Source organism: Sinocyclocheilus rhinocerous, unplaced genomic scaffold, assembly GCF_001515625.1.
Source record: "Sinocyclocheilus rhinocerous isolate Xijiao unplaced genomic scaffold, SAMN03320098_v1.1 scaffold2616, whole genome shotgun sequence".
Classification (NCBI taxonomy): domain Eukaryota; kingdom Metazoa; phylum Chordata; class Actinopteri; order Cypriniformes; family Cyprinidae; genus Sinocyclocheilus; species Sinocyclocheilus rhinocerous.
The window spans coordinates 213,687-227,434 of NW_015656226.1; the positions used below are offsets into that span (position 1 = coordinate 213,687).

Below are 13,748 nucleotides of genomic sequence, written 5' to 3' on the forward strand. Positions count from 1 at the left end.
GGCAGTACTGAAACACTGTCTAAGCTGTTCGCCAATCACAACGCATTGGGACAGCTAACCAATCACAACACATTTCGTTTTTTTCGAAAGGCGGGCCTTCATTAAAACCCAGAACTAATCGAGCCGTTTGTGCCAGGATGGGGAGAAAGGTATTTTAATAATGTAAATTATGTGAAAAATAATGCGTTTTTCGAACCACCAAGCATGAGAGCATGTTCTAGTACACCCCCAAAACAAAATCAAGACTTTGTAAAAGAGCATAATTGGACCCCTTTAACATTTTTGAGTAAATATGAATAGAAAGTTCAAAAGAATAGCATTTGTTTGAAATAAAATCGTTTGTAACATTATAAACATATTTACTGTCAATTTTAAACAATTTAATGCATCCTTACTGAAAAAAAAATATATATATATGTATATATATATATATATACAGAATCCAAACGTTTGAACAGCAGTGTATTTCAGACATGAAAAAAGAGGGCTTGGTGACATGGTGGTTTAGCAATTACAAAGACAAACATTTGCTTATAATAGTGTCAATTTTAATTTCATGTTGACTTTAAGATACGACACGTCCCATCTGCAGTGATGCGAGAACAAGTGGCCGTACAGACCCATGGGACACGGAAACAGTGGTGCTGAGAAAGAGACACATCTCAAGGCTCCAGATGGGAATTTTGATGCGTCTTGTAATGGCTGGAGAAGAGCAGAGGATGGTACAGACCCTCTCAGAGAACGAAGGAGCAAAGAGACAGTCATAGGAATACCACAGGGACAATACAAAGAACAATAGATTCAGAGAACCAGAGCTGAGAAAACACAGAGTGGGAGAGAAACAAGGAGCGCAAGTAGAAGGGAGCGAAAAAAAGGGATGGGAGAGGATGAGTTCGACTATTTAAATGGCTAGTGCAAGAGGGGGAGGGAGAGAAGGAGCGAGGGAGATCCTCGGCCCGAACAGCTTGGCTTTAGGGAGGGATTATGGCTCATGGAGCTTCCCTTCTTCTGGGCAGGCTGACGTGGGGGTCAGAAAAAGTGATTTTATTTTGGTAGGCTTTATCCTTGTGAAGCTCTGGCAGAAGGCAGAGGATGATAAAGGAGGTTTTAAAGCCTTTAACCCTTCGCCATCCATCCCTGCTCTTAATTTGCATAGCCATTAAACTTAAAACCAGAAAGAGACGTTTAAATAGCCCTGTGAAATGTGCGACTCTTATATATAGAAAAAATGGGGAAGTGTGTCATTGCTAAAAACGGAGTGATATGGAAAAAGAAGCAGAGCAAAGAGTCACAGGATAAGGATTAGAAAATGTTAAAAAGATGGAGGAATAAATGTGAATTTTGGCATTTGACGCAGTGTCACATTGCTTCGGTTCTTAGATGCCCACACCGGTCTACAAAACCACCTGCCGGAGGCACAGAAGAGCAGAAGAGACAGAAACAACACTGGAATAACTGCCGAGCTGTCTATTAATTGCACAAAACATAATTCACACAAAATTACAGCCAAGGCTGAGCAAGCTGAACTTTTTTCCTTGCAATAATATTTTTTTCTGTCTATGTGCACGTGTGAATTGTTCATAATAGGGTGTGAATGTTTATTAAAGAAATAAATGCCTTTTATTTGGACTTTTATGCTGACTGGAAGCTAAGTGTCATCGGCAGTGGGCCAAGAACAAGTGGCAGTGCAAACAATCGAAACCCTAGCACTACAAAAGCAAAGGCAGCAATCTCTGAAACTTATTTATCTTAATGATACAAAACAGCACTTTGTGAGATTTGTAAGTTAGTAAGCTGTTCTCTGATTTCAGGCCTTCATGCAACGTACAGTATCGATTGCCTGCAGAAACAGCTTTGCCAGATATGGATAAAAAAAACACAACAAAACATTTCAAGGCACAGGCTGGACATTTTAAAAATATATAGTTATTAATTAAATAAAAATAATTTAATTATTTAATAATATCTAGCTGTGACAGTATATATTGTATAAGCACATATTGCAAAAAAAAAAAAAAAAAAAAGCTACCTCCAACTGAAAACCTGTTGAAAGGTCAGTGTGTTTTACTGCTTTCTCCAATATGCACATTTGTTCCAAAAATGTGCCAAACAGTAGTATTTACAGTCGTGGTCAGAATTATTGGCACCCTTGGTAAAAATGATCAAAGAAGGCTGTGAACATATCCATAGGCCTATATCATTAATGGAAATTTAGTCAAGAACAGATTAATTTATCCATAGGCCTATGTATCATTAATGGAAATGTTGTCAGGGAAAATTCTTACCCTTCCAAAAAAACAAAAACAAAAACAAAACTATCATCTCGACTATTCTTGATGTACTTCAGTCATGCATTTCTCCACATAAGCTACCCAAATCCATCAACGGATTCCTTAATTTAAATGCCCAAACCCTTTCATCTAACGTCTATAGAGACTCTGATGCCCTGCATCACCCACTGTCATACTATATCATCAATTCATAACTCTATAATTTATATTTTCATATAGCTAGAATAATGATCATGATCTATAAACAAGTTCAAACACAGATTGAGGGCCACACTGATTTATCAAGTGACTCAAAAACTCAACAAATAGGTCTAGTACACACCTAGGCTACACGTTTATATTGTTTATTTCTGATGTTATTTGCATGTAAATTAAATTTTTTTTCTTTATACAGATCTTACATGCATGATATACATGTTATTAACAAGCAGAGGACCTTAAATAAACCCATTTGACAGTCCTGCACATATTTCTGCTATGTTGTGTTTATACTCACGGTGCTAAATAAAGTGAACAAACAAACTAACTAAACAAAAAAGTAATAACACACTGCTGTCAGCATGCATGCATTATCAATAATACATCAAGCGTGTAAAGCTCATATTTATCCTCATATGGCAGCCAAGACTAAAATACTTCAGAAAGAAATGCGGAGTGATGATAACAATCTAAATGGACGCTATTCTGTTGCCAAGGTTTCGCGATCGCGACGCACTAAATATGTTAAAATAACACGACTTCATTCCGTCATCAATATACTGTTCAACTTGACCGGCAAACGCGTCGCGTGCTTGTACAGGTTAAACGCCACGGTAAACAACGGCAATGTCGTTTTAACTGTTCAACTTTAAACGTACACATGTCATAACTCCTAACTGGAATAATAAATAAACATAACGACCTTCCCATTCGCTCTTTGCAGCACTAGTCAAAAAACGCCGTTTTCTGCTGAGGGGAAATCTATAATAACCTGCTATTTAAGATAATGAATTCATGCCAGCCTAATTGAGTCCTTACCTTCACTGGTGGACGCAATTTGTTTTTAATATTCTTCTAAGATCCCCCTCGTTGCAGAGCCCCTCTCCTCTCCACTCTCTCTATCCGCTTAATATTGCAACAATATTGCTGCGGTCGCGAGAGCCTTCCGCGCGACTCTTTCCAGCCCTGAAGACGGAGGCGGGGCCGGGGCGCTGACGTCACGCCCCTGCTATAAGTACTGTACAGTGATGCACAGAATCACCAAAACCACTTTAGAGCACTTCACGTCCCCTTCCCTCTCTCTTTCTGCCTCCATCTTCCTCTACTGTAAATGCAACATTTGTTCTAGAAATCCATATTCATATAAAACAACCTGTTTGCTAAAGCAAGACCACATCGCCTTTTTATTTTAAATAGAAGCAAAATAATTGTAGATTTATTCCATATGCCCACTGTCTCAGCATGCTGAAGGCTTATATGGTAGAAATAAGAAAAACCAAGGAACACAGCTAAGAATCAGCCTCGTTTTTTTTTTATTCCAATACATCAATACAGTAAACTCTCCATCCTGATACTGTCCTCAATTACCCAGTGAACATCTAAGTGCCTGAACATACACACACTTTGATTTATGAGTCACTAATGGAGCCCTCAGGAGAAGCACATACTGTACATTCAAAGGAATCGGAAAATACAAGTCTGGCTCATAATGCAAACTGCACATACCAGTGTTTTGAAGCAAAAGTCTGTGTTATATTTAGACTGACTTTAGGAAATAGATTAACAACAGCGATGCAAGACAACAATGTGAGTCGTTATCTTTTAAGCCAGATTACAAACTGTGTGGTTGTGAACTGCTACTGTAATGTTTTTAGAATACACAAATGCACACTTAATAACCATTGCCATTGAATAGCCATTAAAATAAAATTCGTAAGAACTCAAAAGCAGCACAAACTGGAATAAAATAATCTGTCACTGTAACAGAAATATCCTTGAGGCTTTTAAATTAATTTTTCACCTGTTTCCACTGACTATTGTAGCGTATCTGGAATAAACCACCAATAGATTACAAAGCAACTTTGTTCTTTCAAATTTGCTAGTTGGATTGTTAGCAGAATGAATTGCTTGGTGAATCTGCCACCTACAGACAAAATGGCACAATACAGCTTTTATAAGAACAAATGACACATTCACATACACTGCTACCTCTGCCATATTAAATTTAGTAGTGACACTGCTAATTTTTCAGTGTGACAATGGACAAAATACATTTAAGACTTAAAAATACAGCAGCTATTTTTCAGCAAAGCTGACTGACTATCACAAAGAAAACATTGATTATCCATTTGATGCATGTAGGAATTTAGATGGAATAAAATCTATCATCTGTTTTCTATGTGACTACAGTAGGCCTAATCTGCTAGAATATTTGAGAATCTCACACCTTTCCCCAGAGAGAGAAAGTGGGAGGGAGAAAGAGAGCTAAGGAGGAGAGAGAATGAAATGAGTTTCCTGAAGAGGAGATACAGCAAATGGGAAAAAAGGGCCATAAACGATAATGAACATTCCCCCTCTCCTTAATCTCCTCCATCCCCCCTCTGAGAGCCAGGAGTCTGCAGCCTGCAGGAAGGATGCTGCTAATTTCCTTCTTTATTGAATTGAGCTGGACACACGCGTCCTGCTGGTCCGACCAGCCTCCTCGCCACATCCTCTGCTCCGCTGCTCTCACTCCGATGCTCATCCGAGGGCCTCTTTGTTAATTATTCTGCCTATTTGTACAATTCTCTGTTTCTCTCTCTTTTCTTTTGCCATTTCGGTATCTCAGCACTTAGTCTCCATTTCTTACTCAGCCTTTTTTCATCTGCCTTTATACTCTCTGCAAATAGGGTACAAAATAAGACCTTTAACAATGAAAGGTGGAGCTTAACCTTCAAAGCATCGTCGCCAGCCTAAGGCTTTCAAATTTTATTATGCTGTATGAAATGTTTAATTTTACACTACTAATTATTGGAACTACGTTTTTTTTTAAGAAATGACTTTTATTCAGTAAACACATTAAACTGATCAAAAGTGAAAGAAAGATTTTCATTTCAAATAAATGCTTTTCTTTTAAACTTCTATTTGTCAAAGAATCGTGGAAAAAAAAGATGTTGTATCATAGTTTCCACAGAAATATTAAGCAGCACAACGGTTTTCAACATTGATAATAATAAGAAATGTTTCCTGAGCAGCAAATCAGCATAATTTCTGAAGGATCATGTGTCGCTGAAGACCAGAGTAATTTCTGCTGAAAATTCAGCTTTAAAATCACAGGAATAAATTACATTTCAAAATATATTAAAATAGAAAACCGTTATTTTAGATTGTAGAAATATTTCGCAATATTATTGTATTCGCTGTATTTTTTATCAAATAAATGCAGCCTTGGTGAGCATAAGAAACTTTCTTTCAGAAACATTCTTACTGACCACAAACTTTTAATGTACATTCATTTTGAATGAAGTTTTCCATTTTTACAACCCTGTTATTAATATTTTGCCTAAAAATGTCTAAATGTTGTTTAAAACCCTGATTTGTGATGTTATTTTTTTTTTTAGCAATGAACGTTAAATTAATATCAAAATGAAATAAAACTCAAATGCAAATTTAGTCTAAACTAAGCTGTAAGTTCACTTGGAATTAATGTTATTTTTAAGTTATTGTAGTTGTCACATATAGTTATTTATAAATTTATACAGCATTTCCCTTTAATTCAAGATTTTTTTTAATAAAAACAAATCATGACAATTTTTATGTGGTTAAAGCTATAGCCTCATGCTGTCTATGTTAATGTTATTTGTGATATAGAACGGTTCCCTATTTTTATTGATAGTGCCTCTTGTGCTTTTGGCTCATCTGCCCACTTCTCCTGTCATGCCCCACCCACAGAGACCAAAACTGCGGTAGGACATTTCACATACACTTCCTGTCTGCTCCCTGCAATTTTCTCAAAGCAAACACAAAACGCAAATCACAAAAAGAGTGAATACAGTGATACATGAAAACAAGGTATGGATAGAGAACAGAGATTCCTGAGCATCATGAGCTTTTATATTAGGACATTTTATATAAGAGACTCTTGGAAGAATTTCACAGTATAGAAAGCAAACAACTGCAGTGCAAAGGCAGATTCTATACTATTAATGAAACCACACTGCGGCATGTCTTGTCTGGCATTCGGTACACAATAACAGGAAAATGGAACCATAATTTGGAGTTAATAGAGATATTTCTGTGTACTGAAATCGAACAGACCAGCCTACACCAGTATGAATTCTGGTCCAGTCTGGTTTATAGTGGTTAGTGCTGTATAGGTTAGGTGCCAGAATAGTTGAAGGAACAGCATAGCCATGTTCAGAGCTAGTCAACCACGGTTATTTTGGAGAAGCTGGTTGACCAATTAAGTCGGTTAAGTGGACTAGAAACCTGGTGTAGTGTCTCCATATATCTAATTCTGAGTTAAGACCCATTCACACCAAAAACATTAACTATATAAATAACTATAACTACAGTACAGTAGAGTCCTCCTCACCAACGGATGTTCATTTTCTGGTTATTATAAGCGTGTGACTGGCCAGCTAACAAAAATATGTTCTAAGAATGTTTTGCTAACATTCCCATTAAGTTCTGAAAACATTATTTCTGAACGTTCTCTGAATGTTCAAAATGTCCAGTTTTTTAAATTTGAAAAACATTGCTTTGTTACATTATGCAAACGTTAAGGGAACATTCCATTTATCATTTTCTAAAAAAAGAAAAATGTAAGGAAACATTACTTATGAATGATCTCTTCTGAAACAATTAGTAACATTTAAAGAACAAAATGTTTCATAAATAAAACCTTCCATGAATGATGTATAATAAAGTTTTTGTGCTAACTTTTGAAAACCTTTTTAAAGACCAGATACACTGAATGAACTTTGTATTAACCTTACTGGAAGAATGTGCGTTCATAACTTTGCCAGAATGTTAATCAAAGTTCTGAGAGCGTTTCCTTTTAGCTGCAGTTATGTAATTGTTCAAGCTTTTGTATTGTGGTTGTGGTCAACGTTTTTATCATTTATCAAAAAAAAAAAAAAAGTCTGTAAAAAGTCTGTGTTATCATTCCTCTGTGTTGTTATTGTTATAGTTGTGGTCTGAGCATCACTATTCTCTTTATAGTTATGGTCCTTGGTGTGAATGGGCCTTTGAACTAACAATGCTGGGTGAACGTGATTTGACCAAGTACAACATGTTCCAGTATCAACATCCTTGTTGATCCTAGAACAACATTCCAATCAACCAATCAGAATTGAGGGATAACTTTTCAGGAAATATCTGTTTTAGGCTTACGATCAGGATTAGGTGCTTCTACACCCTTGTTAATCAGCTATCATTTCACACTGATTTTAGGAATAAATTATGGGTAGTGTTATGTTTAGGGGTAGGGATTGGGTTAAGTCTGTATTTTTGGACAGTAATGTTGATCCAGGATCAACAAAAGATGTTGATCCAGGAACATGTCTTACTTGGCAAAATCACGGCGACCAACAATACTGATCGCAAGCAAGTGTCTACTGAGCAAACTTTAAGTTGAACACATTTCAGTGTGTGTACAAACTGAGGTGTACGTGACTGTAAGAACGGTTCACCTTTCTTCGTTAGATTGGCATTTCAACAGTTTTCTCACACCTCAGCTAATTAGCCAGCTGCTCAGAACACTTGTTAATTAGAAGAGAACTAACCTCTTACTTCTAAATACAACCACACAAACTCACATCCACCCACAGGTGGTCTAGGAGTTCATGCTTCTGCATATTATAAGCAGCACATTCTGACAGTGCCAGAAATACCTAGATTAGGGCTACAAAATAGTGAATAGTGACATTTTTCGCCTTCTAATAAAAATAAATAAATGCAAACTGAAGTAAAACACCTCCTGTCAGTAACGCACAACGCCCACAATGATTTCTGCGCCATCTGAATGGACTGAAATGAGACATGGCTGTTTACATTCTGAATGTATGTCGGTCAATAAACATGTACAGTAAAGATATTAGAGAAGACTGCTGTACCTGCTCGTTGTTGTTCATGCACTGTAGTTTCTTCTGTTTCAAGTAGGTTGTCGTGAGGGGCATGCTGTAGTCGATGAGGTCGGCCGCCAGAGAAGTTGGTTGATTATTTTCTGAGAAAGCATGAGAGATTTACAATGGTTAGACCATACAAATATAATGATAAAAACAGGAAAAGTGAATAATTCTATTGTTATACTTGAGATTCATATAAAGAATGTGAATAAGGTAAATGTTATTTCTCTAAACTGTCACTAGAGGGCAGTATCTGCCCCAGTGTTTTTTGCTGGCACACTTCTGCCTCAGATTAACAGTGTCAAACAAAGGCCTAATTACCGTATATAAAAAAACAATCCATATGCAAATTACATTATTATTCATGGAGAAATGTGTAGATATTTAAATCCATTCTCCACCCACAGCTGTTATATTTTCATCCAAAACCACTGTAATGATGTCCTGTGATTTGTGTGAAAAACCACTGTGAATATTTGTGTGAAGATCATGATGATAATGCTTCTGACTTTGACAGTAATCATTTCTGATTTGTTTAGTGTCTGTGTGTGTAGTTGTGTGTGTGTTTATGCACACATATACACTCAATTTTAAAGGGATAGTTCACCCAAAAATGAAAATTCTGCCATAAATTTCTCACCCTCATGTCGTTCCATGAAATGTTTAAGTCCCAGAAAGGTAGTAAGGACATCGTTAAAATAGAGAAGAAATTGTTGAATAAAGTCGTTACTTGTTTTCTTTGCACAAGTGGAAAGAATGGATTCTATTTGCACTAAGTGAAAATAGCAGAATTTTTAACAATATGCATTTACACTAAGTGCAAATAGCTATAAATTATATTTACACTATGTTAAAATAGCAAGATTTTCTGCTCTTTATACTACTTATTGCAAATAGTGGCAATTATCTGCACCTCAGTATTGTAGTACATTATAAAACATCTATGCGATAATAATGTATTGTGTAAATTATAATTTTTATTCAAATTATTAAATGGATGCCACCTTATTGGAACAATAAAGCCCACCCTACACCTACCCGATACTTTATTTTCAATGTTTTGATTATTTCCTTAATTTGTATTGAAAATAAATGCCTTTCTGATGTGATATGAGATATGAAAAGGGAGAAAAAAAGTTCGGCAAAAGGCAGATTCGAACTCGGGTTGATCGCGTCAAAAAGCACACGTCTTATCATCTACGCCACTGAAACTGATGTTTGATGAATGTCTTTTGTAGTGTTGACTAGCCCAATCACATGTTGTTGGGTGGAGTTAGTGTAAATAGCCTCTGCCAACAAGGTGGGCTATTTGCACTTAGTGTAAATAGACATGATTGCTGTTCCGAAGATGAACGAAGGTCTTACGGGTTTGGAATGACACGAGGGTGAGTAATTAATGAGAGAATTTTTATTTTTGGGTGAACTAACCCTTTAAGTGCACTCACACACAGAAGTGCACAGGCAGTATGGTCCTCCTGAGTTTCGGGAAGAAGGTCTAAAACATGAGGAATTCCTAACAATTTCCTTTAGATTTCATAAATGTGGAAGCATTTGTAGTCATATCATGTAGCCTTCTCATTTATGGATTTTATCGGCTTTGAGTTAAAAGAGCCATGAAGCAACCCATTACCTGCTGATAATCTCACGCACATATACACACACAGTAATGGATGAGCTGTTTACTGTGTATTGATCAATTTCATTTTCTCATTTCGTATGGATTTACCACAACAAACTAAAAAAAAAAATCCTTCAGGATCTAGATCACCGCTAAAACCAACAATGGTAATAATGGTTAATAATGGTTAAAGACAAAAATGATTTTCAGACGATTTCCAGTTTTGTCAGGCTGCTAAAAAGACAGGTTTATTACACTGATGAAGTCATTCAGTAAGTTTTTCACCTGAGACTGCAAAAAAAAAAAAAAAAGCAAAAAAAAACCAACGGGAAATTCTATATTGATAATAGTTAAAAAAAAAAACTCTTTAGCAAAAGTTTTCTATTCTTTTTTTTATTCCATCTACTTGTTTTCTTTTTAATTATTACAAAAAAAATTATAATAACTTGACCCTCTGACAATAGCTCTATCTATTCTATCTCTTTTCTATCTACCTTTTATTCTGTGTATTTAATATTTAATACTGCGTTAGACTAACCGGGACTTGTCACAACACTTAAATATTTTTGTTGTTTTTATTTCTTCTATTACCCTCTTTTGTAAGTCGCTCTGGATAAAAGCATCTTATAAATGATTAAAGACTGCAAAAAAAAAAAAAAAACGCATAAACAAGCTAGCGTGAATTACTGAAGCTAATAGTTAGCGCCACCCATTATATAAAAAAACGTAAGCATTCTTTTAAAAAGAGTGCTTACTATAGAAATAATATACTTTAAAAATATATATAATTAAGTGTGAACTGAATGTAATGTTTTCAAACACATAATTGCATGTTATTTACAATTAAATGAAAATGTATTCTAGTTTAAATTTATATTAAATGCAGAATTTTGACCCACTTAAGTAAGACTTCATACATCTTTATATGTAATTTCATAATTAGTTCCACTGTCTTTGAAGCATCGTAAAACATGGTAACTTTAATGTAATTTTTAATGTCATTGAAACTAGTATATCATCAATTTTAAATATATTTGTAACTATTTTGGAAATATTTGTGTTAAACAACTTTAAATTAAATCTCAAATAACACACTACAGTTAAAAATTATAAGTACCTTAAATGTGCCTTAGTATGTTAACATTAGTTTAATCAAAGAACGAAGCAAGAGGATGTTCAGCTAAACAAAAACCAATAATTAGCTTATATTTAGCCATTACACTGTGCATCTGTCAGCTGAAGAAAGAGTTAGGAAAAAGGTGTGTTGACATGATTTCACCACATCCTCAACATGTGCTACTAATATCACTTCTTCTGTATCTATATATAAATTAGGCATTAAACCGCAAGGCAGCAACAGCAGATATGTGGATAAAAAAGCCAATATCCACCACAGCCTGAGTGTCAATTAAAGACAAGCGAGTGTACAGTAATTAATTACTCTGAATAATTCAGCACTGAACTTTCGTACGGCTGGCTGGAGGGGGGAGGTCTGTGCACCCCCATGGGCAAGAAGCCAATTAGTTGCTCTCTTTATGAGCAACACCCAACCTAAGCCCAACGTTGACACAACGCTTTGACAGCTCAAGCCTAGGAGGTGTTGCCTATCTGTTTATCTCAGCGAGCGGGACGTCTGAGGGCAGTTTGGTCAAGTCTGATTGGCATCCAGCACTGCTGGGGACTAACTAAAAAACTGAGTTTTATCCATTTTTTTTCATCCCAGTGAAAATTTCCCAATCAAATTCCTCCCCCAATGGATTCCACCCACAATCCCCCTCTCTCTCTGTAGAAATAATCTGGTTTCAGAGGCATTTTCTTTGTTAAAAGGCCTGTAATTGGGCTAATTGCAGTGTGTAGGGAGCCTAGCAGGACACTCCAGTGACTGCAGCCTAATCAGAGGGTGTTGAGATGTGTGTGTGTGTGTGTGTGTGTGTGTGTGTGGGAGGTGTGGTCAGAGGCGGTTTCATTAGCTTCAGGCTGGTGCGACGAGGGGAGCTCGTTACAGGGTGGGCAGGGGACAAAAGGGAGGAGAGGGGGTTTTCTTAACAAAGACAACGAGTTATCCAATGAAGCATTATGGGTTTTAATATGTATAAATACTGTTTATGGGAATTAATATTTATAGCTTGTAATTTTTTGGATTAGAGTCAATGAGTTCGCAAACTGCCCTTGGAGTTAATGCATAAAGCCATAAACCTTACTGTAAATAAAACGTACTTATCTGAAGTGATCCAGGTTGGTTTGTGTGTGTGTGTGTGTGTGTGTGTTTCTACATAGCCTCCAGCTTTCATTTACTAGGTAATGTTGGCGTATTCTGACTGATTCACCCAAAATTCACAGAGGCCAGCAATTCTCTGCTACAAATCACACCAGGACAACACACAGCAGGAGCCGCTCGTTTCTGTTCATGAGAATCACAGAGGAAATAAATCAAACTGACAGAGTAAGGGACACTTTAAGTGACAGACAGATAGAGCCGGTCAAAAAAGGGCCACACGGGGTATTAAATCTAAACTATACGAGTCCATAAACATACTTCCATGTCTGATCAGAGACTATGAGAAATAAGTTCCTTGCTTTCCTCACCGCTTTATATGTTTTCTTCTGTCCGGCATGTTTGGGTGCTTTGGCCGGGTCAGAGCTGATCTCCACGTGCATGGCATAGATGATGTCATAGAAGTCCTCCACCATAGCGACCCTTTTGAGAAAGGAGTTCTCCGGCCCCGAGCCCCCGTCCACACACTGAAATCACACAAAAAAATAGACTTATTTCATATACTTAAGCAATGTTACACAAGCAAAACTTATGTTATGCTTTATTATACCATTGAATTATCTGACGGACTGACAAACACATTTTCAAGTCAAATAGTGATTATCACAGCACATAATTCTGTGCTGTAAAACAACAGTGTTTTGGTAATATGATTATGCCCATTTTATATTTGAAATATATTTCCTTTGTAAAATGATTTTTACTTTGTTCAACAGGGTTAATTTATTTACCTATTTTGACATTAAAATGTATTTTATTATTTTAACATGGTAATGGATATGACAATAATGTTAATGTATTTGGTCTTGGCGAAATAGATCTGCTATGCTGCTGCTGTTGGTTATTGCTGTTGTTTTCGAGTATTGCTGCTGCTGCTGCAAAGCAAGTACAGGAACTTGCTACTGCCGATACATGACGAGACAGTGCTGTGAAGACATACTGCTGCTGCACAAATAGCATATATCAGCGGTTCTCAATTCCAGTCCTCGTGCCCCACCTGCACATTTTGTGTGTATCTCTTACCGCTTCAGACGTTTGTTCTATTCGGATGTAAGTGCCCTGCAAAGTGGATATCACAGGATGTTCTGCCATGATCCCAGTTCGAAGCGAGTGTATATGTTCCATTTAAAGGTCATTAAAGTGTATGAGACGTGAATTTAAATAGTATTTATTTACAGAGGCATTTATGTCACACTTCACACTCTAGTAAGTTTCATCTGTGTGTGAAGATGCTGCAGGCAGTGGCGTAGCGCAAATATGTGAATGAATGTTCAGAAGAAGTAAACTTCAACGGATTTCCCCTGCTCAGAGTGTAGGAAGCAATGAACACATTGTAGGGAACATGTCAATCGGAACACAGTTCATGCACAGAGCTCACTTCTAACGAGCTGGTTATCTGAATCAGGTGTGTTAACTAAGAGAGACATGCAAAATATGTAGAGTGGGGGATGGGGGGGGGGGGCGGGGGGACTGGAGTG

At 36.7% G+C, this 13,748-nt stretch overlaps 1 protein-coding gene across 1 annotated transcript in view; it reads right to left on the reverse strand.

Annotated features, from left to right (window-relative positions):
- LOC107719914 (nucleolar protein 4-like) overlaps window positions 1–13,748 on the reverse strand; it is a 151,653-nt gene that overhangs the window by 117,205 nt on the left and 20,700 nt on the right. Inside the window, exons 2-4 of the mRNA XM_016527465.1 lie at window positions 12,532–12,737; window positions 9,923–9,951; window positions 8,366–8,484 (exon numbers count right to left, since the gene is read on the reverse strand). Of these exons, the coding sequence (XP_016382951.1) occupies window positions 8,366–8,484; window positions 9,923–9,951; window positions 12,532–12,737 (354 nt within the window). The remainder of the gene's footprint in view (window positions 1–8,365; window positions 8,485–9,922; window positions 9,952–12,531; window positions 12,738–13,748) is intronic.